Source organism: Hemiscyllium ocellatum, chromosome 45 (assembly GCF_020745735.1).
Source record: "Hemiscyllium ocellatum isolate sHemOce1 chromosome 45, sHemOce1.pat.X.cur, whole genome shotgun sequence".
NCBI classification, from domain to species: Eukaryota; Metazoa; Chordata; class Chondrichthyes; order Orectolobiformes; family Hemiscylliidae; genus Hemiscyllium; species Hemiscyllium ocellatum.
Window position 1 is genome coordinate 118,842 of NC_083445.1, and position 27,559 is coordinate 146,400.

The following is a 27,559-nucleotide window of genomic DNA, read 5'->3' on the forward strand; positions in this document are numbered from 1 at the left end:
TCGCCTCCAAGCCACAACCCATCTTGACTTGGAAATATATTACCATTACTCTGTGTTGCTGTGTCAAAGTCTTGGAAATCCCTAACAGCATTGTAGATGTCCCTTCACCAAATGGAATTTCAGCAGTTCTCTAAGTAAATTCACTGACACCTTCTCAATGACAATTAGGAACTGCAATATTGGCCCAGCCAATGAAACCCACAACCTCTGAATGAATATAAAAAAATGTATTTCCTTCATCGGCTGTTTCCTGAAGTGCTGGCTTATACTGATACTCAGAATTAATTCAAGTATTTTTATTCAACTGAGACCTTGAGTGAAGAAGCATCACTTATCCTGTATATTATTAATTCATTGAGCATTGTTCTAAGTTATTCTGTCCACGAACCTGTCATAACCTTTCCATTTTTCTAGATGCTGCTGGTTAAAATAGCTCAAGAATTGCTTAAAATTCAGGCTGACTGCATTCTATCAGAAGATTAAATACTCAAGTAATATTATGTTGAATAATTCAAGATAGCTTTGCTGAAAATTGAGCTTTCTTTTCGGTGAAAACCTATGTCAACTTGCCAAGTACTGAAGCTCAGCAAAGACTCACTACTTAACGGTTTGCTTAAATTCTGGAACTGCTCACTGGGACCTAGCCCTTTACGGGGATTGAGTTGGCTGGTCTTCCTCAGGAGCAAATATCCTCTTAACATCTTAAAAATTTCCGATTTTTCTTTTGTCTAACTCTAAAATTCTGATGTGAAATCAAACCAATCTCTGCTCAGATCCAAAATAAACAGACAACATGGAAAAAGTGACGACACTTCGTAAAATTCCAATAGGCAGGCATCACTGAAATTGTAAGCTAGACCTTCCTGATTTGCTGTCTTCTGAACCAATAGGATAAGTTTCTCAGCCCCCAACTAATTCAAGAGTTTGAAAAGTTTGGGAATTTTATGGGACTCTCAGAACTATCGAGAGAGAGAAAGCAGGTGTTGGTGCATGGGGATTGTAAACTTGCAAGAGGCAGCTCAGAGATGTCAGTTCATTTCAACAAGGGACCGGCATATGGTCTTTCAGCAGAGGTGAATCGCAAGGTAGGATTTGCCCTTTTTTTGTGTACAGAAACTCTGAATGTGCGGAATAAGTTATTTTACCCGAATGTTAGTGGTTAATGAGCCACAAGTCCACCAAAACATTTCATCAATAGGTGTCAGGTGATTTTTAAGGCTGTGTTTAGAAACTTACAGAAAAGCGCTGGCAATTTCTACTCTGTTCACTTTTAGCATCAATCGATAGCAATCTCTAGAAACTTTCCTTTCAATATTAGCTAGCTTGTCGATGAGTCAGGTTCCAAAGAGAATTTGGGAAATGAAGTCAGAAATGTGTCAGAGTTCAACAAGATAAAGGTAAACAAGTGTGATTTAAATTCAGTGAAAATGAAACAGATGATATTTAATTCCCTTAAGTATTAGTTCCACAGGATGTGAACGGCAGCCAACAGCCAACTGTTAAATGGCTGTGGTCACGTGGCTCCAGTCTGCATCTATTTGAGTTTTTATTAAAGCAATTTCAGAGTTTATAAAACTGAGACAGTTTGAGAACTTCAGTTCATGAGACCCGCTTTCATAAGTATTTCAACTTCAGTTGTAGCCAAAATATCATTGTTTCACTGGAACTAATATTAAAATTATTTAGCTGCAGTCTTACTGGCAGCAGTGGCATTCCCTTTGAGTACAAAAGGTTAGAGATTACATGAAGGAATGACAAATGTACTAAGTCTATCACCACAGAGTATGGTACACAAACAACTTGTGTAGCGGTTTATTCAAATGAAAGGTTTGGCAGCAATTTTTTTTCTTGATGTAAATCTTCAGTTTAACTCAGCAATTCAAATTTATTCAATTTCATTGTAAATAATTGGATATTCAAATGTAAACTTTCTTATTTTTTGCTTTATTCTACGGACGTATAGCATAGGTTTGATACAATGACTTGTATTTTATAATCTTTTACCGTTACAAAATGTCTCAAGAAACAGAATGTGACAAGGAACCATATAAGGATAGGTGACCAGAAGTTCAGTCAAATGTAGCTTTATGAAATATCTTAGAAGGAAGAGACACAGAGAGAAAGAGAAATTTAGGGAGAGAATTCCAGAGCTTACAGTTCAGACACCTGAACATATGCATGCATACATAAGAGCAAACGTAGTTAGGGATGTGCAAGAAACTTGGACTGGAGGAGCATATGGATCAATGAGAACAGGGGTGATGGGTGAATGGACTGTACAAGTTAGAATGGGGCTATAATATGGATGAGCTAATGTTTAGAGTGTTAAAGGGAGATGGCTAATCGCGATAACATTGGAATTGTCAAGTCTGAAGGTAACAAAAGTGAGTTTCAACAGAGGATAGACTGAGCCAGATATGGAGTTAGTCAATGTGGGCTGTGTTTCTAGTGGAAAAAGGGCATTGATTGGAAGCTGAACCTTAGAGTCAAATAAGATTCCAATTCCATGAACCATCTGGCTAAGCCTCAGAAAGCTAATGTGGACAGCAATAGAGTAACCATAGTAAACTATATTTCCTTTACCTTCTCAGCCTATCTGCAGCCTTTGGCATGGTTGACTACAGCATCCATCACCCTTGCATGTATAAAATAAAAGAGATTAATAAACTGCAACAATGGATTTGGTAGATCTAAGGTAGAGCAGGCTGCAAAAGCACACTACTCTAGGAGATCTAGGCTGATGGCAACAAGTCAAAGGGTGAGCTAGAAAGCACACCATTGACACAGCAGCTCTACAGGTAATGAGTTAATGCAGGGTTTTCTGGATCTGAAAGCAGAAGCTTTGTGAGACTGAGTTCTGAAAATGTTCCTGCTGTTTTTCCCTCAGTGGCCTCTTTTCTAGACCTCTGTCTGCTCCCACTGCTTTCTCATCATTCTGCCTTGGTCAAGTCTTTTACAATTTAATTACTCCATTCTTCAATTCTACCACAAAGCTTCCTTTCTGTCCTCTCCTGATTTCCTTACACTGTATTTGCTTAAAATTTGTTACATGTTGAACATTTTACAGTTCTGAACAATTAAAATCCAAAATATTGACTTTGTTTCTCCATCTGAAGATGCAGCAGAACTTTCCATTTATACTGTTTGTGTCATCCTCTCTGCCTCTCCAAAGTGTTTTTCAACCAGTGAGACGCACAGGCTGACTTGGTGCAACTCCAACAATTGACATGCAGGTCAATGAAATGCAATCATTGACCTCTCACTAATGATTAAATCACTGTCTCATGTTGTTTATTTTTACTTTTAAGCAATAAAACCTTGTTTTCAGCAATATCATTGCAATCTTTAATATCTTCTAAAATTCCATTAATAATTAATATAATACAAAACTGCACACAAAGATAAAACAAAAATTCTTTAAAATTATACTAGGTTTTAATAGAATAAACACATACAGAGCCTTTAACTTGCAAGAAGGAGCAAAACTAGAGGCTGTCAATGTAAGGTAGCCACTAAAAAAAATCAAATTGTGTATTTAAAAGAAACATGTTCTAGCAGGACAAGCTCACAGGAACAGATGGATCTTGGAGCGCTTGTCCAAAAATCCCTGAAGGTGGCAGGACAGGTTAATATGGTAGTTAAGAAGCCATACAAGACATTTGCCTTTATCAGTCATGCCATAGGTTATAATGGTCACAGCCTGCAGTTCTGGTCACCATCTACATTTCAGCTATGAAGACAGGCTGGATAAGCTTCGGTTGTTTTTTTAAGAGCACAGGAAGCTGAGGGGATACCTGATAGAACCCAGAACATAGAGAACATAGAACATAGAAAAATACAGCGCAGTACAGGCCCTTCGGCCCTCGATGTTGCGCCGATCCAAGTCCACCTAACCTACACTAGCCCACTTTCCTCCATATGCCTATCCAATGCCCGTTTAAATGCCCATTAAGAGGGAGAGTCCACCACTGTTACTGGCAGGGCATTCCATGAACTCACGACTCGCTGAGTAAAGAATCTACCCCTAACATCAGTCCTATACCTACCTCCCCTTAATTTAAAGCTATGCCCCCTCGTAATATCTGACTCCATATGTGGAAAAAGGTTCTCATGGTCAACCCTGTCTAAACCCCTAATCATCTTGTACACCTCTATCAAGTCACCCCTAAACCTTATTTTCTCCAATGAAAACAGCCCCAAGTGCCTCAGCCTTTCCTCATACGATCTTCCTACCATACCAGGCAACATCCTGGTAAACCTCCTTTGCACCAGTACCAGTGCCGCCACATCCTTCCTATAGTATGGCGATCAAAACTGCACACAATACTCCAGATGCGGCCGCACCAGAGTCTTATACATCTGCAACATGACCTCAGGACTCCGGAACTCAATTCCTCTACCAATAAAAGCCAGTACACCATATGCCTTCTTCACAGCACTATTTACCTGGGTGGCAACTTTCAGAGATCTGTGTACATGGACACCAAGATCCCTCTGCTCATCCACACTACCAAGTATCCGACCATTAGCCCAGTACTTCTTGTTACTCTTACCAAAGTGAATCACTTCACACTTAGCTACATTGAACTCCATTTGCCACCTTTCTGCCCAGCTCTGCAGCTTATCTATATCCCGCTGTAACCTGCCACATCCCTCCTCACTGTCAACAACTCCACCGACTTTGGTATCATTATATGATGGAGGTATATAACTGATTTGAAAGCAGTTGTTCTCCTTAATCAAAGGCTCAATAATTTTAAGATGAAAGACAGGATGTCTAAAGAGGATTTTGAAGAAAAATATTTCCACCCAAAGGTTATTGGGAATCTGGAATGCACTAAGTGGGAGGGTAGTTGAGGTGAATAACTTACAACCTTTAAAAAGTACTTGGATAAGCACTTGAAACATCACAACATTCAAGCGCTGGAAAGTGGAACTAGTGTAGATTTAATGTAGCTTTGGCAGTACAGACTTGAAGGGCCTCTTCTGTACTTTATGATTGTATCTTTAACCAAACAGAGACAATATGGTACTTGCTCCTAGAGGGAGTAACTGAGAAGATTTGTACAGTTACAATCAAGGGGTATCTAGATACACAAATGAAACAGGAAGAAATAGAGAGCTGTGGCTGAGAGTTTCACATGCATTTACTGTCTGACCTATAGATTGCCCAGAAATATGACCCACAGAAAGATGAGGCAATTCGGAGGTGGATTGAAGATGTTACCGGAGCAACTCTTACAGAAAACCTAATGGAAGAACTGAAAAATGGAGTCATACTGTGCCAGTAAGCAGAAGTTTTGGAAATGTCCAAGATACAATTCTAGAAATAGAAGAACCCAAATATAGAAGTCACAAGCTCCAAATTGGATCTGGGGCAAGCTGATCCCAGAATGTTTGTGGGCATAAATTCCTCTAACAATGCCTCTAAATTATATTTTTCACTGCACCCTGCGGTTTCTACCCTGTTTGAAACTATTCCCTGAAATGCCTGCCAGTGCCTTATTATTCTGTAATATTTGCTCATGTCTCTTTACTCTTTATTCTCAGAAATTCTCCCTCTGTGCTACAAGCAGATGCATTCATGCAGCGGCCAGGAAAATATCACACATTGGCAGGAAATGGCCATATGTAACAACATTTTAAGGGGATCATTCCCCCTCAGAATACTCTCCATCCTGGAATTTGCAAGTTCCTTGCTTTTCTCTATTATTACCAATACCTCACCATTCTGTTCTCTGACCATTACCAATCTATAGCTTTAGATTAGATTAGATTCCCCACAGCATGGAAACAGGCCCTTCAGCCCAATACGTCCTCACCAACCCTCCGAAGAGTAACCCACCCAGACTCATTCCCTGGCATTTACCCCTGACTAATGCACCTAACACTATAGGCAATTTAGCATGACCAATTCACCTGACCTGCACAACTTTTGGATTGTGGGAGGAAACCACAGCACCCGGAGGAAATTCACACAGACACAAGGAGAACTTGCAAACTCCACACAGACAGTGGCCCGTGGCCAGAATTGAACCCAGGCCCCTGGCACTGTGAGGCAGCAGTGCTAACCACTGAGCCGCCATGCTGCCCCACTTTAGTACAGACTAGTCAAACTTTATTGTGTAAAGGAGTCCATAACTTCATTTTTCCACATTCATATGAAAAGTATGATTACATTTTATCTTGTATTTCCTTATATTTAAGGCTGATAAATAAACTTCAACCTGGTTCAGTGAAGAAAATTAGTGACTCACCACAGAACTGGCATCAGGTAATAAGTGAATGAATTAAGAGTGTGCATACGTCGATTGGTCTGGGCAACAATGTGAATATGAAATCTTTTCTTCTATTCCTCTAATGTTTAATTTTGACAAGGCCAGTATTTATGGGCCATCTCCAATTGTCCTTACAAATCTGATGAAGAGGACCTTGATGAACTGTTGTAGTCTGTGGGAATATTCCCACTCCTGCTAGGTACAGAACTCCAAGATTCTGACCTACCAAGACTGTGGTAAATGGTGACATTCAGCAATAATCAATCACAGAGAGAGGAAGACTGGATTCAAGAGAGAGAAGGATGTGAAGTGATAGGGATACAGGGAGGGTGCAAAAGGCAATGTGGGGAGGTTGCTGGTGGGGGGGACGATAGGGAGGCTGAAAAGTGATAAGAACATTTTAAGGGGATCATTCCCCCTCAGAATACTCTCCATTCTGGAATTTGCAAGTTCTCTATTATTACCAATACCTCACCATTTTGTTCTCTTACCATTACTATGAAATCATAGAGGTTATGAATTCAATTCCTCACAAATGAATATGAATTGTTAAAGCTCTGTAACTTTCAGAATAATCATATCAGAGTAGTCACAAGTATAATTAACATTTGTCAGTTGTTAAAATTACACCAAGATTAAGATCTGATTTGCAGTAAAAAGTATAGCAATGCATTTTGGGTGGCACGGTGGCACAGTGGTTAGCACTGCTGCCTCACAGCGCCAGAGACCTGGGTTCAGTTCCTGCCTCAGGCGACTCTCTGTGTGGAGTCTCCCCGTGTCTGCGGGGGTTTCCTCCGGGTGCTCCGGTTTCCTCCCACAGTCCAAAGATGTGCAGGTTAGATGAATGAGGTAGGTAAAAACAATGACTGCAGATGCTGGAAACCAGACTCTGGTTAGATGAATTGGCCATGCTAAATTTCCCGGAGTGTTAGGTGCAGGGGTAAATGTTAGGGGAATGGATCTGGGGTGTGTTGCGGATCGGTGTGGACTTGCTGGGCCAAAGGGCCTGTTTCCACATTGTAAGTAATCTAATCTAATCCAATCTAACCTAATCTCATAAAACTTTCAAGCTTTATGTTAATGTGATGGATCTGCATTAGTTGTCACTTCATCAGTCTGCAGAAGCTGTGCTTAGGGTAAAAGTTTTATTTGTGTAGCTGTGTGTCAGTTAAACGTTTGTTGCTAACTTGTGTGTTAAAGCTTCAAGTTTAATGGAAGGGTAATGATTATGATATTAATTCCAGAGTCAGTGTGTGCAGAGGACAGGCGGGAGTCAGTGTGTGTGGGAGGACAGGCGGGAGTCAGTGTGTGTGGGAGGACAGGCGGGAGTCAGTGTGTGCGCGAGGACAGGCAGGAGTCAGTGTGTGTGGGAGAACAGGCAGGAGTCAGTGTGTGGGAGAGGACAGGTGGGAGTCAGTGTGTGCGCAAGGACAGGCAGGAGTCAGTGTGTGTGGGAGGACAGGTGGGAGCCAGTGTGTGTGCAAGGACAGGCAGGAGTCAGTGTGTGTGGGAGGACAGACGGGAGTCAGTGTGTGTGTGAGGACAGGCGGGAGTCAGTGTGTGTGGGAGAACAGGCAGGAGTCAGTGTGTGGGAGAGGACAGGCGGGAGTCAGTGTGTGGGAGAGGACAGGCGGGAGTCAGTGTGTGCAGGAAGACAGGCGTGAGTCAGTGAGTGCGCGAGGACAGGTGGGAGTCAGTGTGTGTGGGAGGACAGGCGGGAGTCAGTGTGTGTGGGAGGACAGGCAGGAGTGAGAGTGTACAGAGGACAGGTGGGAGTCAGTGTGTTGGGGGGGACAGGCGGGAGTCAGTGTGTGTGGGAGGACAGGCGGGAGTCGGTGTGTGTGGGAGGACAGGCGGGAGTCTGTGAGTGTGGGAGGACAGGCGGGAGTCAGTGTGTGCAGAGGACAGGTGGGAGTCAGTGTGTGGGGGGGACAGGCGGGAGTCAGTGTGTGTGCAAGGCTAGGCGGGAGTCAGTGTGTGTGGGAGAACAGGTAGGACTCAGTGTGTTTGGGAGGACAGGCGGGAGTCAGTGTGTGTGGGAGGACAGGCAGGATTCAGTGTGTGTGGGAGGACAGGCAGGAGTCAGTGTGTGTGGGAGGACAGGCAGGAGTTAGTGTGTGCAGAGGACAGGTGGGAGTCAGTGTGTGTGGGAGGACAGGCGGGAGTCAGTGTGTGTGGGAGGACAGGTGGGAGTCAGTGTGTGTGGGAGGACAGGCAGGTGTCAGTGTATGCAGAGGACAGGCGGGAGTCAGTGTGTGTGGGAGGACAGGTGGGAGCCAGTGTGTGCGGGAGGACAGGCGGGAGTCAGTGTGTACGGGAGGACAGGCGGGAGTCAGTGTGTGCGCGAGGACAGGCGGGAGTCAGTGTGTGTGGGAGAACAGGCAGGAATCAGTGTGTGGGAGAGGACAGGTGGGAGTCAGTGTGTGCGCAAGGACAGGCGGGAGTCGGTGTGCGCAGGAAGACAGGCGGGAGTCAGTATGTGCGCGAGGACAGGTGGGAGTCAGTGTGTGTGGGAGGACAGGCGGGAGTCAGTATGTGCGCGAGGACAGGTGGGAGCCAGTGTGTGTAGGAGGACAGGTGGGAGTCAGTGTGTGTGGGAGGACAGGCGGGAGTCAGTGTGTGTGGGAGGACAGGTGGGAGCCAGTGTGTGTGCAAGGACAGGCAGAAGTCAGTGTGTGTGTGGGAGGACAGGCGGGAGTCAGTGTGTGTGGGAGGACAGGCAGGAGTCAGTATATGCAGAGGACAGGTGGGAGTCAGTGTGTGTGGGAGGACAGGCAGGAGTTAGTGTGTGCAGAGGACAGGCGGGAATCAGTGTGTGTGTGTGAGGACAGGCGGGAGTCAGTGTGTGTGGGAGAACAGGCAGGAGTCAGTGTGTGGGAGAGGACAAGCGGGAGTCAGTGTGTGTGAGAGGACAGGCGGGAGTAGTGTGTGTGGGAGGACAGATGGGAGCCAGTGTGTGTGCAAGGACAGGCAGGACTCAGTGTGTGTGGGGGAGGACAGGCGGGAGTCAGTGTGTGTGGGAGGACAGGCAGGAGTCAGTGTATGCAGAGGACAGGCGGGAGTCAGTGTGTGTGGGAGGACAGGCAGGAGTTAGTGTGTGCAGAGGACAGGCGGGAGTCAGTGTGTGTGTGAGGAAGGGCGGGAGTCAGTGTGTGTGGGAGAACAGGCAGGAGTCAGTGTGTGGGAGAGGACAGGCGGGAGTCAGTGTGTGGGAAAGGACAGGCAGGAGTCAGTGTGTGTGGGAGGACAGGCAGGAGTCAGTGTGTGGGAAAGGACAGGCGGGAGTCAGTGTGTGCAGGAAGACAGGCAGGAGTCGTGTGTGCGCGAGGACAGGTGGGAGTCAGTGTGTGCGCGAGGACAGGCGGGAGTCAGTGTGTGTGGGAGGACAGGCAGGAGTCAGTGTGTGCGGGAGGACAGGTGGGAGCCAGTGTGTGCGGGAGGACAGGCGGGAGTCAGTGTGTGTGGGAGGATAGGCGGGAGTCAGTGTGTGTGCAAGGCTAGGCGGGAGTCAGTGTGTGCGGGAGGACAGGCGGGAGTCAGTGTGTGTGGGAGGACAGGCGGGAGTGAGTGTGTACAGAGGACAGGCGTGGGTCAGTGTGTGTGGGATAACAGCAGGAGTTAGTGTGTGCAGAGGACAGGCGGGACTCAGTGTGTGTGGGGGGACAGGCAGGAGTCTGTGTGTGTGGGAGGACAGGCAGGAGTCAGTGTGTGTGGGAGGACAGGTGGGAGTCAGTGTGTGTGGGAGGACAGGCGGGAGTCCGTGTGTGTGGGAGGACAGGCGAGAAGCCTTTATGTCTTTCCCAAATGTTGTCCTATCCCTCGCACCCTAACGTGATACAATTACAAGCAGCCATGTCCTAAGAGTAGGGATTGTTTGTAGTGTTCATGATTGCTCTTTCTTGACAGCTGGAGAACATTGGGAACTTTATCAAAGCAATTACAAAATATGGGGTGAAACGTCATGACAGCTTTGAAGCCAACGATTTATATGAGGGTTGTAACTTAACCCAAGTTCAGACAACACTTATGGCCTTGGCTAGCATGGTGAGTGTTTCCACTCTGACTATTTTAATCTCAACCTAAGCTACTTGGTTGATTGTCTCTTGTGTTAAGCGAGTCAGACAAACTTAAGCTTTTATTCTCCACAGGCAAAAACAAAAGGCTATCATACAAAATCGGATATTGGTGTGAGATATGCAGAAAAGCAGCAACGTGCTTTTGATAACGAGACACTGAAAGCAGGACAGAATATCATTGGACTGCAGGTACAAACAGGCACAACCATGGGAAGGGGCTACTGGTTGGGAAACTGCAGGGATGCTGCGTGCACACAGCAAACACTGGAAGAAGGGAAACTAAACTGTTCATGCACGAGAAACACTGTACATTGGAGAGAGTGATCACAGCATTGCACATCAAAGTTAATTTTATAGATTGGTTTAAGGATAAGAATGCTGCAAACCTAAGAAGAAAGAGCATTGTAAACTGAGGCAGAAGTCAAAATTGCCAAAGATGATCAGTCAACTGGTGTAGAAGCCAAGAGAGAACAGAAGTCAAGATATCACATTGAATAACTTATCATAATTCTGGACAGGAGTGGGGTGAGAGGGCTGGAACAAGATGAACTTCTCAAAGGGATGTGCCAAAAGTGCAGACAGATTAAAATTGTGATAGTACTGTAACAGATGTCCAAAACTGAAAGGGTTGTTATCCCAAAACGTAGGAGCAGCATCAGGCCATTCAGCCCATTGACTCTTCTCTACCATTCAAGGACACAATGGCTGATCTGATAATCCTCAACTCCACTTTCTTTCCTTTTCTCCATTACCTTGATTCTCTTGATGATTAAAAATCTCCCTACTTCAGTCTTGAATACACTTAAATATCCAGCCTCAACAGCTCTCTGTGAGAAAGAAATTCCTCATTTCGGTTTTAACTGTGTGGCCCCTTACTCAGATTATACCCTTTGGTCCTAAACTCTCCCAAAAGGATAAATAGCTTCTCTGCATCCACCTGGTAAAATCCTCTAAGAATCCTAGATGTTTCAATGAATTTGCTTTTCATTCTTCTAAATTCCAATGAGTACAGGCTCAATCTACTCATCCTCTCCTCATAGCAAAATCCTTCCATATCCAGGATCAACTGAATGAACCTTCTTTGGACTTCCTCCAATCCCAGTATATATTTCTTTAGACAGTAGGTCCAGATCTGTTCACGGTAGTCTGGCTCAGTTTTAGCAAAACTTCCCTATTTTTATATTCCATTCCCTTTAGAATAAAGGCCAGCATTCCATTTGCCTGCCTCTTACCTGCTGAACTTGGACACTAGCTTCTTGTGATTCGTGCATAGTGACTCGTGCATAATCACTCTGCGCTGCAACTTTCTGCAGTCTTTCACCATTTAAGTATTATTCAGCTTTTATTTTCTGCCTGCGAAGAGCATGACCTCAAATTTTACCACATTATATTCTATCTGCTAAGTTTTTGCCCACTCACTTAGCCAGTCTACATCCCTCTGTAAACTCTGTGTCATCCTCACCATTTGCCTTCCCACCTTGTGGTATCTGCAAACTTGACAACAGTATATTCACTGCCATCATCCAAATTATTAATATATAAATAATTGTGGACCCAGCACTGATCCCTGTGGGCTTCACTAGTTACAGGTTGCTATCCTGAAAATTTCCCCTTTATTCCAACTTTCTGCCTACTATTACTTAGGCAATCTTCTATCCGTGCTGATATACCACCTCCAGTGACACTGGTTCGTATCTTATCAAGTAGCTTTAGATGCAGTACCTTATCAAACACCTTTTGGAAAATTACATCTACTGGTTCTCCTTTACCTATCCTGCTTGTTACTGTTGTGTCTCTCCAAATGACACTCACTCACGCAGACTGATAAAAGGCTGAAGTTAAAGTTTATTCAATCAAAGGAATATCACATGCACTTGCAACGTATACAGAATACTAAATAAGAACCAAAAGAACAACAGATGCTGTAAATAAGAAACAAAAACAGAAATTGCTAAGGAAGCGTCCTGAGAAAGTGTCTGGGTCTGAAACATTAACTCCTGCTTTCTCGCCACAGTCGATGCCAGACCTGTCAAGCTTTTTCAGCTATTTCTGTTTCTGTACAGAATATTACCTAGTAAGGCACAATGTGATTAGTCTTGGTTTCAGAATTCCTAGTCCAGTGGCTGGGTCCCTGACCCAGGGCTGCTTCCATGAATGTTGGTCTTAGTTCATAGAATCCCCTTAATTTGGAAACAGGCTCTGGCCCATCTAATCCACACCAACACATCAAAGAGCACCCTGCCCCCTTCCCTATAACCCTACATTTGCCATGGCTACCCCACTTAGCCTGCACATTCCTGGACACTATGGGGCAATGTAGCATGGCCAATCCACCCTAACCTGCACATTTTTGGACTGTGGGATGAAACTGGAGCACTAAGAGGAAACCTACACAGATGCGGGGAGAATGTACAAACTCCACACAGACTCTCACCCAAGGCTGGAATCGAATCTGGGACCCTGGGACTGTGAGGGAGCAGTGCTAACCACTGAGCCATGTGCTGCCCCAAAGAGTGATTTGCACTACTGGTTGATGTTTTGGCTGAAGTTAAATCATGTATCCAAGATCTACCTCCGACGCTCACTCATCTTTAGCTGACCTGTTTTGACGTCTTTCTGTTGCCACCACCTCCAGATGTTTCCAAGTTCAGTTCCTGTTTCCATTATTCTGCGATTGCCTCATGCTGTAGTTTCTGCAGTTTCAGCCCATTCCATTCTTCAAGTTTAGTTGCTGTTTCTTGTAGGCTCAGCACAATTCATATGGGTTCACCATTTCATCTATAGTTCTTGTATTTGGAGAAGTTATTCAAGTCCATTAGTCCATATAACCTCCTCAAAGAAGTCTAATAAATTTGTAAGAAATTATTTCTCCTTCATGAAGCCATGCTCTCTCTGTGTTTTTTATATTTCGAAATGCTTTACCAAATTCTAATTTTTCCCATTGATGGACACTAAGATAACATAGGTTAAAAACAATCACTGCAGATGCTGGAAACCAGATTCTGGATTAGTGGTGCTGGAAGAGCACGGCAGTTCAGGCAGCATCCGAGGAGCAGCGAAATCGACGTTTCGGGCAAAAGCCCTTCATCAGGAATACATGATTTGGAGATGCCGGTGTTGGACTGGGGTGTACAAAGTTAAAAATCACACAACACCAGGTTATAGTCCAACAGGTTTAATTGGAAGCACACTAGCTTTCGGAGCAACGCTCCTTCATCAGGTGATTGTGGAGGGCTCAGGAATACAGGCAGAGACCCTGAAGGGTGGAGAGATAGGTGAGAAGAGGGTGGGGGTGGGGAGAAAGTAGCATAGAGTACAGTGGGTGAGTGGGGGAGGGGATGAAGGTGATAGGTCGGGGGGGGCAAGTGTGGAGTGAATAGGTGGAAAAGATGATAGGCAGGTAGGACAGGTCATGGGGACAGTGCTGAGCTGGAAGTTTGGAACTGGGGTGAGGTGGGGGAAGGGGAAATGAGGAAACTGTTGAAGTCCACATTGATGCTCTGGGGTTGAAGTGTTCCAAGGTGGAAGATGAGGCGTTCTTCCTCCAGGCAGCTGGTGGTGAGGGAGCAGCGGTGAAGGAGGCCCAGGACCTCCATGTCCTCAGTAGAGTGGGTGGGGGAGTTGAAATGTAGGGCCACAGGGCGGTGTGGTTGATTGGTACGGGTGTCCCGGAGACGTTCCCTAAAGCGCTCTGCTAGGAGGCATCCAGTCTCCCCAATGTAGAGGAGACCGCATCGGGAGCAACGGATACAATAAATGATATTGGTGGATGTGCAGGTAAAACTTTGATGGATGTGGAAGGCTCCTATGGGGCCGTGGATGGAGGTGAGGGAGGAGGTGTGGGATTCCTGCGGTGGCAAGGGAAGGTGCCAGGACGGGAGGATGGGTTGTTAGGGGGGGCAGGCGTGGACCTGACCAGGTAGTCACGGAGGGAACGGTCTTTGCGGAAGGCGGAAAGGGGTGGGGAGGGAAATATATCCCTGATGGTGGGGTCTGTTTGTAGGTGGTAGAAATGTCGGCGGATGATTTGGTTTATGCGAAGGTTGGTAGGGTGGGAGGTGAGCACCAGGGGTGTTCTGTCCTTGTTACGGTTGGAGGGGTGGGGTCTGAGGGCGGAAGTGCGAGATGTGAAAAGATGCGTTGGAGGGCATCTTTAACCACATGGGAAGGGAAATTGCGGTCTCTAAAGAAGGAGGCCATCTGGTGTGTTCTGTGGTGGAACTGGTCCACCTGGGAGCAGATAAGGCGGAGGTGGAGGAATTGGGAATACGGGATGGCATTTTTGCAGGAGGTAGGGTGGGAAGAGGTGTAATCCAGGTAGCTGTGGGAGTTGGTAGGTTTGTAAAAAATGTCGGTGTCAAGTCGGTCGTCATTAATGGAGATGGAGAGGTCAAGGAAGGGGAGGGAGGTGTCAGAGATGGTCCAGGTAAATTTAAGGCCAGGGTGGAATGTGTTGGTGAAGTTGATGAATTGCTCAACCTCCTCACAGAAGCACGAGGTGGCGCCAATGCAGTCATCAATGTAGCGGAAGAAGAGGTAGGCAGTGGTGCCGGTGTAATTACGGAAGATCGACAGTTCTATGTAGCCAACAAAGAGACAGGCATAGCTGGGGCCCATATGGGTGCCAATGGCTACCCCTTTGGTCTGGAGGAAGTGGGAGGATTCGAAGGAGAAATTGTTAAGGGTGAGGACCAGTTTGGCCAAATGAATGAGAGTGTCGGTGGAAGGGTACTGCTGGGGACGTCGGGAGAGGAAGAAATGGATGGCTTGGAGGCCCTGGTCATGGCGGATGGTTGTGTAGAGGGATTGGATATTCATGGTGAAGATGAGGTGTTGGGGGCCGGGGAAACGGAAGTCTTGGAGGTGGAGGAGAGCGTGGGTGGTGTCTCAAACGTATGTGGGGATTTCCTGGACTAGGGGGGACAGGACAGTGTCAAGGTAGGTAGAAATGAGTTCAGTGGGATAACATGCCTACAATTAAGTTCTTTTTGGTCCCCTTCTCTTTTTAAATAAACATGTTACATTGGGAGTTTTCCAGCCCTCTCAGACTTTCCAGAATCTAAGAATCCTCAGAAGCTTACTGCAAGAGCATTCACTATCTCTGCAGTTCTTTCAATAATATTCTAGGATGTTACCCATTAGGCTGAGGGGACTTAGCAGCCTTTAACTCCATTAGGTTCCTAGTACTTTTTCTCTAGTGCACTAGTCATTACCATCTTTGAGGTCTACAGCACAGAAAAGGTCCTTCAGCTTATCATGCCTGCACCAGTCAAAAACATCTGCCAAATTATTCTAATCTGTTTTCCAGCACTTGATCCATAGCCTTTTGTACCTTGGCATCCCAAATGCACATCCAAATAATTTTTAAATGTTCAGAGTGTAGCTGCCCCTACCACCCTTACAGACAGTGAGGTCCAGTTTCCCACCATTCTCCTTCCCTTCACCTGAAATTTACACCCCCTCATCATTCATCCCTCCACCAAAGAGAAAAGTTCTTTCCTGTCTACCATGTCTGTAGAAACACAGAAATCAGGACCAGGAGTGGGCAACTTGAGACTAGTCTGCCTTTCATTATTATCATGGCTGATCATCCAAGTCAAATAGCTTGTTCCTGCTTTTCCCCCTCCCATGTCTTTTTAATCCCTTAACCCCACGTGCTGTACCCAATTCTTCTTGAAATATACAATGTTTTGGCCTTGACTGCTTTCTGTGGTGTCGAATCCCACAGGCTCATCACTCTCTGGGTGAAGAAATATTTCCCCATCTCAAGTCCAAAAATGTTTACTCTATATTCTTCAACTATGAGCCCTAGTTTTTGATTCCCCTGCCATCGGGAACATCCTCCTGCATCTACCCTGTATCATCCTGTCTAATTTTCTATGTTTCTTTAAGATATCACCTTCATTGTTTTAAACTCCCGGAAACATAATCCTAACCAAATCAGCCACGCCTCATAAGTCCATTCTGCCTGGAATCAGCCTGGCAAACCTTTCATTGTACTACCTTCATCCTTCAAAAATAAGGAGACCAAAACTAACATTTATCAATATTATACTGCTTCCATCATGCTTTTGCCCAATCAGCTTGTCCAAATCACACTGAAGCACTCCAATATCCTCTTCACAAGCTTACCCACCCCACCCAACTTTGTATCGTCTGCAAACTTGAAAGTTACATTTAGTTTCCTCAACTATATCATTAATATATATATTTTAAATAGCTGGGATCCAAGTACCAGTCCCTGCAGTACCCCACTAATCACTGTCTGCCATTGGGTAAAGACTTGTTTAGTCCTATAATTTCTTGTCCGTGATTGCTACTGTATTGATTTCCTTCTCTACTTTTGCCTCTGGCTATATTTTATCTTCTACCATGTTACAAAGGATTTATTCAGCTGTTTCCTGGTTCCCCAAAACTATTTCCTAAGCCTCATTCTCTAAGTTGCCTCTGTTCACTTTGGCTTCTCTCCTCTTTTTCAAACATTTGAAGAAGTTTTTACCACCCCTTTTTATATGACTTGCTAGTTTACCCTCAAAGTTCATTTTCTCCCTCCACTACTTAGCTGGTAATCTTTTGTTGGTTTTTAAAACATTCCCAATCTTCTGGTTTACCACTAATTTTTGCCACATTATATGTTTTTTCTTTCAATTAGATCCTACCCTTAACTTCTCTGGTTAGTTGTGGTTGGTTTACCACTTCCTAGAATCTTTCTTCCTCACTGGGACATATTTTTGTTGAGTCGTGAACTGTTTACTTAAGTCTGCCAATGTTCACGAATCTGCTTTCCCAGTCCATTCCAGCCAGCAACGTCTTATTTGAGTTCAACACATCCACTTCCAACCCAAGTTTCTAACTGTCAAACTGAATGCTAAATTCTACCAGAATTATGGTCATTATTTCTTGTTTACTCTGAGATCATTTATTAAACTTGTATTATTACACATTACCAGCTCCAAAATAGCCTAGTTGGATCCCCGTATAAGAGCATAAGGTATGCAAGCAGAAGATAGGCCATTCAACCTATCGAGTCTGCAGTGCCATTCAATTATGCCTGATATGTTTCTCAATTCCATTCGCCCCGTAACCATTGATGCCATTGACAACCAAGAGCCTCTCTATCTCTGTCTTTAATATACTCAATGATCTGGCTTCCACAGCCTTCTGTGGCAGTGAATTCCATAAATTCCCCACTCTCTGGCTGAAGAAGTTTCTCCTTATCTCTAGTCTAAAAGGTCTTCCCTTTACTCTAAGGTTATGTCCTCAGGTCTTAGTCTCTCCTGCCAACAGAAACATCTTCCCAACATCTTCTCTGTCCAGGCCATTCGGTATTCTGTATATTTCAATTAGATCCCCTTCATCCTTCTAAATTCCATCAAGTATAAACCCAGAGTCTTGAAACGTTCCTCAAATGTTAAGCTTTTCATTCCTAGCACCATTCTTGTGAATCTCCTCTGGACATGGTCGAGGGCCAGTACCTCCTTCCTGAGATACGGGGACCAAAACTGTGCACAATACTCCAAATAAAGCCTGACCAGAGCCTTATCGAGCCTCAGAAGTACATCCCTGCTTCCTATTCAAGTCCTCTCAAAATAAATGCCATCATTATATTTGCTTTCTTAACTACTGACTCAGCCTGCAAATTTACCTTGAGAGAATCCTGGACTAGAACTCCCAAGTCTCTCTGCACTTCAGACCTTTGAATTTTCTCCCCCTTTAGAAAATAGTACATGCTTCTATTCTTCCGACTAATGTACATGACCTCACACTTTCCCACATTGTACTTCATCTACCACTTCTTGCCCACTTGCCTAACCTGTCCAAATCCTTCTGCAGCCTCCCTACCTCCTTAATGCTACTTGTCCCTCTACCTATCTTTGTATTGTCTGCAAACTTAGCCAAGAATTTGTTCTGGGAAACTATCAAATATAATCTATGAATTCCTCTTTCAGGCTATTTCTGCCAATTTGATTTTCCCAATCTACCCAAAGATGAAAGTCACCCAAGATCAATGTTTTGTCATTTCTTTGAGATGGTGACGAAACAGGTGGATGAGGGTAAAGCAGTTGATGTGGCGTATATGGATTTCAGTAAGGCATTTGATAATGTTCCCCACTGTATCAAAATAGCTGTCCTGCAATTCTGCCATCTGTCTTTGCTTTTTCAGGATATGTATTCCCTCTACAGAAGCTACAAAACTTGGAGAAATAATGATATTTTGAAAAATGAACATATTATGGGGTGGGTGGGCGAGGGGGGGGGGAAGGAGGAGGTGGTCTTGGACGTCTTAAAATGAATAAAGGTGGATAAGTCCTCCGGACCTGATCAGGTGTATTCCATGACTTTGTGGGAAGTGATTGCTGGGCCACTTGCTGAGCTATCTGTATCATCTATAGCCACACTTGAGATGCCAGAAGACTGGAGGGTGGCTAATGTGCGATTTGGTGGACAGCGAAGGTTCCCTCAGAGTACAACAGGATCTTGATCAGATGGGCCAATGGGCCAAGGACTGGTGTATGGAGTGTCATTTAGATAAATGTGAGGTGCTGCATTTTGGAAAGACAAACCAGGGTAGGACTTTTACATTTAATGGTAAGGTCCTGAAGAGTGTTACCAAACAAAGAGACCTTGGGGTGCAGGTTCACAATACCTTGAAAGAAGGCATTTGGCATATTTGCCTTTATTGGTCAGTGCACCCAGTATAGGAGTTGGGAGGTCATGTTGCAGCTGTACAGAACATTGGTTAGACTACTTTTGGAATACTGTGTTCAATTATGTCTTCCTACTGTAAGAAAGATGCTGTAAAATTGAAAAGATTCAAAAAGGATTTACAAGGATGTTGCTGGTTTTGAAAGGTTTGAACTATGGGAATAGGCTGGGCCCATTTTCCCTGGAGAGTGGGAGGCTGAGGGATGACCTTATAGAGATTTATAAAATCATGAGGGACATGATAGGGTGCATAGCCATAGTCTTTTTTTTCCCCAAGAGTAGGTGAGTCCAAAATTGGAGCATAGGTTTAAGGTGAGAGGGAAAAGATTTAAAAGAGACTTAAGGAGCAACATATTCACACAGTGGGTGATGAGTGTATGGAATGAGCTGCCAGAGGAAGTCGTGGAGGCATGTACAACTGCAACATTTAAAAGGCATCTGGATGGATATATGAATAGGAAGGGTTTAGAGGGATATGGGCCAAATGCTGGCAATTGGCACTTGATTACTTTAGGGTATCTGGTCTGTATGGAAGAGTCAAACCAAAGAGTCTGTTTCCGTGTGTACATCTCTATTATTTTATAACCCAACCTGCATGTATTTAGTTTAAAGCCCTCTCTATAGCTTTAATTTTTCGATTTGCACCTGTCATGCCCACCCCACGGAAAACCTCCCTTCTACTCTACTACTGGTGCCAATGCCCCAGGAACTGAATTACCACACTGCAGTAGTATGAGGGCAAGAGTTGGAGGACAAATGTCAAGGCGTGGGGTCCAAGGACCAGGAGGGAACAGCTAGTTGCCGGTGCTCGATGCCAGCTGCATTTTGCTGAGGTCAGGAAGGGAACTCAAGGCCAGAAGGTATAATGAGAGTCACTGTTTTTCCAAAGTGGCTAAAAGGGATGGTTGGGAGGAATGATAGAGGCTGCTTGGGAGAAATAAGGGAAGTCACAGAAACTGCAGATTGTGCAGTGGGTGGAATTAAGGCTACAGTTGGGTAAGGGAGGTCGGAATGGTCATAGGAGGGTGAAAAGCAGGTTGCAAAGGTTTGGCTGGTATTTATTTGTAAGGAGAAGAAAGTCTGCAAGTGAAAGAAGAGAAAGAGTAGCTGAAATGAAGCACGAGTCTAATAACGACCATGAATCCATTGTCAATTGTTGGAAAAATTCATCTGGATCACTGATGTCCCTGAGGGATAAATGCTGCAATCCTTACCTGGTCTGGCCTACATGTGACTCCAGACCCACAGCAATGTGATTGACTCTTAACTGCCCTGTGGGCAATTAAGGATGGGCAATAAATGCTGCCTAGCCAGTGATGCCCTCATCCAGTGAATGAATAAAGAAAAAAAAGGTGTAAGGCAGAAAGTACAATTGAGAATCAACTGGAACACTGAAGGTCTAGGCAGGGAGATGAAAACATGAATAAGAAAAGCAAAGATGAACTATTAAAAGACTAGTAAATGACATAAAGGGAAATCCCAAAATCCCAAACATATAAACAGTAAGAGAATGGTTAAAAGAGGAGTAGGCACGATCACAAACAAAGAAGAAGATTGACCGATGGAGGCAGGGGACATGGTTGGTGTTAAATAAGTTCTTTGTCTATATCTTTACAAAGGAGGATGCTACCTGGATCATGGTGACAGAGGAAGAAACCCTGTCACTAGAAGGGATCAAAATTAATAAGGAAGAAGTTTTGGAGAGATTGTTGGGACTGGGACCGGATGAGATGCACCAAAGGATTTTGAGGGAAATGACGGCAGAAATTGCAGAGAAATTGGCCATAATCTTTCAGTCTTACCTGCATAGTGAGTATAATAAGGTCAGCTAGGTGGACCTCATAGAATATGAGTTCCTTGATTGAACCAGATTAACAGCCCAATCAAGGAGCCCTGGTTGATAGATAAGGAGTGTCAGACATCCCATTCACTCTGACAACTGGTTCTGAGCAAGTTGGATCACTCGCAAGGACTTTCCTCATGTAAGTAAAGGGTGACATGGTGTCAGGATACTGGTCTCTGTGGGGTTATTCCACTCTGGACTCAAGGGAGCTGCCAGAAGACTACTGAAATATTAATATTACAGCCTTGTTCAAAAAGGGAAACTAAGGCCAGAAAGGATTTGGTGACCTCTGTGTTTTCCACTATTCCCTGTGCAGCGTCCATCTTCTATCCCAACCACCCCTTCAGGCCACCTTAGAGAAAAAAGGTATGTGCAAACAAAACAAGGGTGATGTGAGAATTTTTTTTCTCATAGTGAGTAGTTAGTGTATGAAGTGCACTGCCTGGCAATTTGGTGAAGACAGATTCAACTGAGGCATCCAAGAGGACATTCAATGGGTTTTTTTTAAGCTTGTAATGGTATGCAAGGATTTGGGGAAAAGGCAGAAGATTGGCACTTGATAGTTGGACTAGATAATAGCGCCCATTGCAAGCATAATAGGCTGAATAGTCCCCTTCTGCACCATTATAATTCTTTGATTTTGCAAATAATTCACTATGTCAATTTTTACAACTGGACATGGTATCTCTAGCTTAAGGCTGCAGATGATCAGGAGCTACTCTGTGCAGAAGATTGTTGTGGATGCTATAGTAATTGTTAAATTTAAATCTGAAATTGAGATGTGAGATAAAGTACAAAAGGGCCTGGTTAAAATATCCCAGCTACGTAAATGTGATGGAAACTCATCAGATGTAACCTCTTCAATATGCCGATGGTGTCTTTAGGATGATGACTTGCTGTATGAAATATGTATCACTTATTTTGCTTACATATGCCTGTTGTCTTATGTCAATTTAAACATATTATCTAAGAAAATTAATGTTTTTCTTGTGTGTCATGGCTGAGGTTAAATGGGGTTGATAATTTTGATTTTGATGAATTCTTCTAAATCTGTTTTTGTGCAAGTCCAAATATGTCAACACGAATACTGAAGTAATGGATATAAGTTTGCTCACTGAGCTGGAAGGTTCAATTATCGGACGTTTCGTCACCATACTAGGTAACATCTTCAGTGAGCCTCCGGATGAAGCACTGGTGGTATGGCACACTTTTTATTTATGTGTTTATGTTTTCTAGGATTGGTGATGTCATTTCCAGTGCGATGTCTTTTTCTCGGGGGTAGTAAATGGGATCCAAGTCAATGTGTTTGTTGATAGAGTTCCAGTTGGTATGCCATGCTTCTAGGAATTCTTGTACATGTCTCTGCTTGGTTTGTCCTAGGATGGATGTGTTATCCCAGTCAAAGTGGTGTCCTTCCTCATCTGTATGTAAGGATACTAGTGAGAGTTGGGTCATGTCTTTTTGTGGTTAGTTGATGTTCATGTATCCCATTTACCACCCCGTGAGAAAAGGAACGGGAAATGATATCACCAACCAAAGGAAACCTAAACATCTAAATAAAAAGCTGGCCATACCACCAGGCTCACTGATGATGTTACCTAGTATGGTGACAAAACGTCTGAAAAATGAACCTTCCAGCTCAGCGAGCAAACCTACATCCAAACTTTTTTTTAAAATTGACACTATAGTGGTTTGGATGGTTTAAGTAGTAGACTAGGAAGTTTCATTAAGTGGAAACATATCATCACCTCAAAGTCAATGATATTACACTGATGCAAGTACTTATTCAAGTAAGCTCATGGATGTTAAATGCATTATTTACATTCTGGGCATAGATGCAGTGAGAGAGAATTCCAATAAATGGTTTGCTGCTGACAGGATCAACTCTGGCAGAAAGGAAAGATAAGCCTTCAGCGGATTCATATGGTAGGATGGGACAGCTGATCCTATTAAATTAATCAAGAATACCTTAGTAGAATATTTAGTGGATGCTGGAGACAACAGAAAAAATCTATAGGCTTATATAAGAGGAAGGTGAGCATTGAACGGAAGCTAGAGAATAGGAAAGTTGTAGACTGATGAAGGGCAGGATAGGATTTTGTGGTGGCTGAGCAGGTTAATACCTGGGCAAGAATAAATTAAATCAGATGAAAGTCATGAAAGAAAATGGGGAAGAAAACAAAGTAGAAATAGAAATAATAGACTTGATTCCACAGCAGCAGACAAAATGAATAGGGAGGGGGAAAAACTTGGTTTGGAGTCCAGAATACAATTTTTATTCCTGCAGAGAGATGACAACAACTGTAGATTTTTCATAGAATCATACAGGACAGAAGTGCCCCTTCAGTCCATCAGGTCTACTCTAAATCTACTCTAGTCAAATTTTACATCAATTTCTCCATAGTCTTGAATGATTAGATTAGATTAGTGTGGATGTAATAGATCAAGTGCTCATCCGAGTATCTTTTAAAGGTTGTGAGATTTCCCACCTCAACTGCCCTCCAAGCAATGTCCCTCTAAGCTACATTTGCACACATACCTTCTCCAATGTTCCATACGTGACAATCGACATCAGCAACTTCCAGTTCCAGAAATTGCACATGGGTGCTTGAAGACCCAAGCAGCACTAGGAAGAAAACCAGAGGGAATGCAGGCACCGCATTTCCGTTTTTAAAGTGGTTTTTTTTGGGAATAACAGCAATCTTAGCTCTCTTTTCATCTTTTTGTCATTCTTCCTCACTCCACTGATTGTTAAGAATACGCAATGGCAGATTTTGTAGCAGGCTTTGCCAGTAATAAAAAGAAGGGGTAGCTGCACTGTACACTGGAGGGAGAAACTTTGTAGTGTACACAGTTTGGTATGAGCGCAGACATCCTGACAATCTGGGGAATCCCATAGATTGAACAAGTGATTCTCTTGAGAAAGGTAATTTCCTTAAAATTAACTAAAGGTAGAAGGCTGCTTTTCCGTTAAAGGGATGTTCAACTTCACAGAGGAAAAATATTTAATTCCAACCAGAGAAATTCCTTTACTTAACCTTGCACTGCAACCCCTTCCGAACCCCTCCAAAACCACCGCCACCACACTAAGTGAGCAAGTTTCACAGACACTTTTGCATTCTGACCATTTTTCTTCCAGATGGGAACAAATAAATTTGCCAGCCAGCAGGGGATGACAGCATATGGTACCAGAAGGCATTTATATGACCCAAAAACTGGAGTGGAGAAGCCGCTTGACCAGACTACCATTAGCCTCCAAATGGGAACCAACAAGGGTGCAACACAGGTATGGGGAAGCATCTGAAAGCATGAAGACAGGAGGAAATTGACATTTTTGGAAAACAATGACTTCTACCTAAAAATGACACTGTGTAAGAGCAATCAGGTCAAATTTCATTGCTGTTTAATGGAAGTGATTAAATCTTTAACCTGTATGGAAGAATAAAGAAAATTTTACTGGGTAGACATTGAGTATCATGTTATGAGGTGGGTTGCAGAATGTAGACTATATAAACAGAGGGCATGGTAGAGGGTTTGCAGGGGACAGGCAGGGTACATCAATCATTCTTTGACAAAACCTATTACTAATTTCAGGCTGGAATGACTGCTCCAGGGACACGAAGACACATCTTTGACAACAAACTTGGAACTGAGAAATGTGATTCCACCATTGTGTCACTGCAGATGGGAACAAACCAAGGGGCTTCACAGAAAGGGATGACTGTGTATGGGTTGAGCCGGCAGGTATATGATCCCAAGTACTGCTCCACTCCCAACTTCCCCATCAACAATGGGAACCAGCTAACCAGTGGCTCTGAATGCAGTGAGAGTGACTACCCAGCAGAGTACAAGTACAATCAGCAAACAGATTCCAACCGTCACAGGCAAATATATCAGGATTTTGAATGAGAGCAGAGTGGCACTGCTTAATAAACTGGCTTGTTCAAATGTGCATCGCAGCCTTACACATCTCTCAGGTACAAACCACTTAGCTACACAGAATGCTTTCTTGCTCGTGCAGTGTTAGGCTCTGCTGGTTGAATTATATTTGGAAACCTGAAACATTTCTTTGAACCAGTGCTGGGTGGTCAATCAATTCCAAAAACTGTAATAATAATTACAGATTAATGTAATAATTGGCAAAGTACTCTGAATGTTTTAAATTAGATCTGGATGGATACAATCATCTCTCACCCTGCTTAGCTTATATATTCATTATAACATTTAAAACATTAAAATACAAATTAAAGTTTAATTTTAATAATTTCCCTACTCACCAATTTGTCAGCACTTGCTCGTTGTTTATAAATCTTTCTGTAAATTAACTCACTGTAGTAAACTTTTATACAATGTATGAATTGGCTGCCATTGGAAATCACCCTTTCTACAGTGACCCACATAGGAAACACTGCACTGATCCACCAGTCATTTTTAGATATCCTTATTATGAGCTTAACAATCATGTACATGAGAAGATTTAACAATTCAGACACATTGCTGCGATGTCCATGTGGTAATATTGAGACAGAAATTTTACAAAGCTTGAAGCAGTTTAACCTCCAACTCAGCACTGGTACAGAAACAGTAGCAGAGGAAAACCTGAGATGATGAGAATGCTTTAACAGCTGTTAATTAGATTAGTTTTTAGATTTTGTATTCTTTTTCCAGTATGAATGTTTAAACATTATAATCAGCAATTATGTAGTGACTTGTGTAGATGTGTAAATCTCCTGCTCACAACAGCACTTCTCAAACTCAACAAACACCTCTCAATTGCAGGCACACAATTAGACTCTGAACTCTATCAGAACATCACTGGTCACACCAGATCTCTGTGCTTTCCTTCACTTGGCTCATTGCTATTTATTCAAAAACATGAAATCCAAAAAAATAGTGTAGCAGTTTAAAAGTCAGACAAGCGAGACATGATATTTCATTTCAAAAGAACAACAGAATGACAACCAATCTCAAAATAGACTTAACCATCAGGAAGCCTCACATAACAAACCTCAATCAGCTAGTCACTGGTTACATCAGGTCCCTTTGACTCAGCTTCCTTACACAGGCCCAGCACCTCGTGGACCCGATGTCCATATATGGACTCAGCATATTGTGGCAATACTTAGTGCAGCACATAAACTGGAGAAATGTCACTGCAGATACAGGTCAATGATGGAAGATGTAGACAGAATGGATTCAAAAGAAGCTCAAACATACTGACTAACTTCTGCAAATCATTTTAATCAATCTCAAATAGATTAGATTACTTAGTGTGGAAACAGACCCTTCGGCCCAACAAGTCCACACTGACCTGCCGAAGCGCAACCCACCCAGACCCATTCCCCTACATTTACCCCTTTTACCTAACACTGTGGGCAATTTAGCATGGCCAATTCACCTAACCTGCACATTTTTGGATTTGTGGGAGGAAATCAGAGCACCTGGAGGAAACCCACACAGACACGGGGAGAATGTTGCAAACTCCACACCAACAGTCGCCGGAGGCGGGAATTGAACCCGGGTCTCTGGCACTGTGAGGCAGCAGTGCTAACCACCGTGCCACCGTGCCGCTAGAATCAGGAAATCTCCAGACAGTAATAATTCTTTACCTGGGATCTGGATACGTGATTGTTCCCAATTCAGTAAATGATGTTAAACCACCCGATGTGGCTAATTAAAAGGTTTTTTTTCCTGAAATGAGTTTAATATGAATTGTGTACTGCTGTCCTAATACAGAGCACATGATGCCACTGTTAGTTAATAAAACCTAACTAAACCAAGCTTCTGATTTATTGAATAAATGCTCTCATAGCTAGTGTTCTTACCTTAACATATAAGGCACGTTAAATCTACAATTCAAATGCTCTCATTCAGACACTGGATTCAACAGAATTCATTAACACTTTCCCATTGCAGGTCTTACTCAAACATTATTGTGAAGAATATGAAAGTAGAAAAGCCTCAGGTTTCAATTAGAGTCATAGATTCTAAAATATTTATCCACAGTAGGACACAGGTCCCTTTTTAAATCTTTCCTGTCTCACCTTAAACCTAAGGGGCAACATGTTCAGATGATGGGGGATGCGTAAATGGAATGAGCTGCCAGAGGAAGTGGTGGAGGCTGGTACAATTACAACATATAAAAGGCATCTGGATGAATAGGAAGGGTTTACAGGGATATATGCCAATGCTGGCAAATGGGACTAGATTAATTTAGGATATCTGGTTGGCATGGACAAGTTGGACTGAAGGTCTGTTTCCGTACTGAACATCTCTATGACTCTGACAACGTGTCTTTTTACACATGGAGTGGTTAGTGTGTGGAATGAACTGCTAGCGGAAGTGGTGGATGCAAGTACTGTTACACTGTTTAAAAGACATTTGGGTAAGTACATGAATAGGAAACGTTTAGAGGGATACAGGCCAAATGCAGGCTTTGGGACTAGTTTAGTTTTGGAACATGGTTGATATGGACTTGTTGGACCAAAAGGTCTGTTTTCATGCTGTATCACTCAATGACCCGATATGCCCTATGAAACAACAGTGGGGAGATAGTACCACAGTGATAATGTCACAAAAAGTTAAATTCAATTAATAAAGTATGGATTTGAAAACTAGTTTCAGTAATGATTAGCATTAAACAATTGCTGATTGTC

At 43.5% G+C, this 27,559-nt stretch overlaps 1 protein-coding gene across 1 annotated transcript; it reads left to right on the forward strand.

Annotated features, from left to right (window-relative positions):
* Nucleotides 1-935: 935 nt before the first annotated feature.
* Nucleotides 936-26,683, forward strand: LOC132835791 (calponin-1-like). The gene is made up of 7 exons (XM_060854857.1): nucleotides 936-1,085; nucleotides 5,166-5,287; nucleotides 6,208-6,274; nucleotides 10,185-10,322; nucleotides 10,427-10,543; nucleotides 24,043-24,189; nucleotides 24,498-26,683. Exons 1-7 carry the CDS (start codon nucleotides 945-947, stop codon nucleotides 24,810-24,812), a joined length of 1,047 nt encoding a protein of 348 aa, XP_060710840.1. The 5' UTR covers nucleotides 936-944; the 3' UTR covers nucleotides 24,813-26,683.
* Nucleotides 26,684-27,559: the final 876 nt, after the last annotated feature.

Bases quoted from the DNA above. Each gene is read 5' to 3' on its own strand.
- LOC132835791 (XM_060854857.1), top strand. From the start codon at position 945: ATGGGACTCTCAGAACTATCGAGAGAGAGAAAGCAGGTGTTGGTGCAT. The intron at 10,544-24,042 runs GTACAAACAGGC...TTTTTCTTCCAG, and splicing joins AGAATATCATTGGACTGCAG to ATGGGAACAAATAAATTTGC. The intron at 24,190-24,497 runs GTATGGGGAAGC...TACTAATTTCAG, and splicing joins CCAACAAGGGTGCAACACAG to GCTGGAATGACTGCTCCAGG.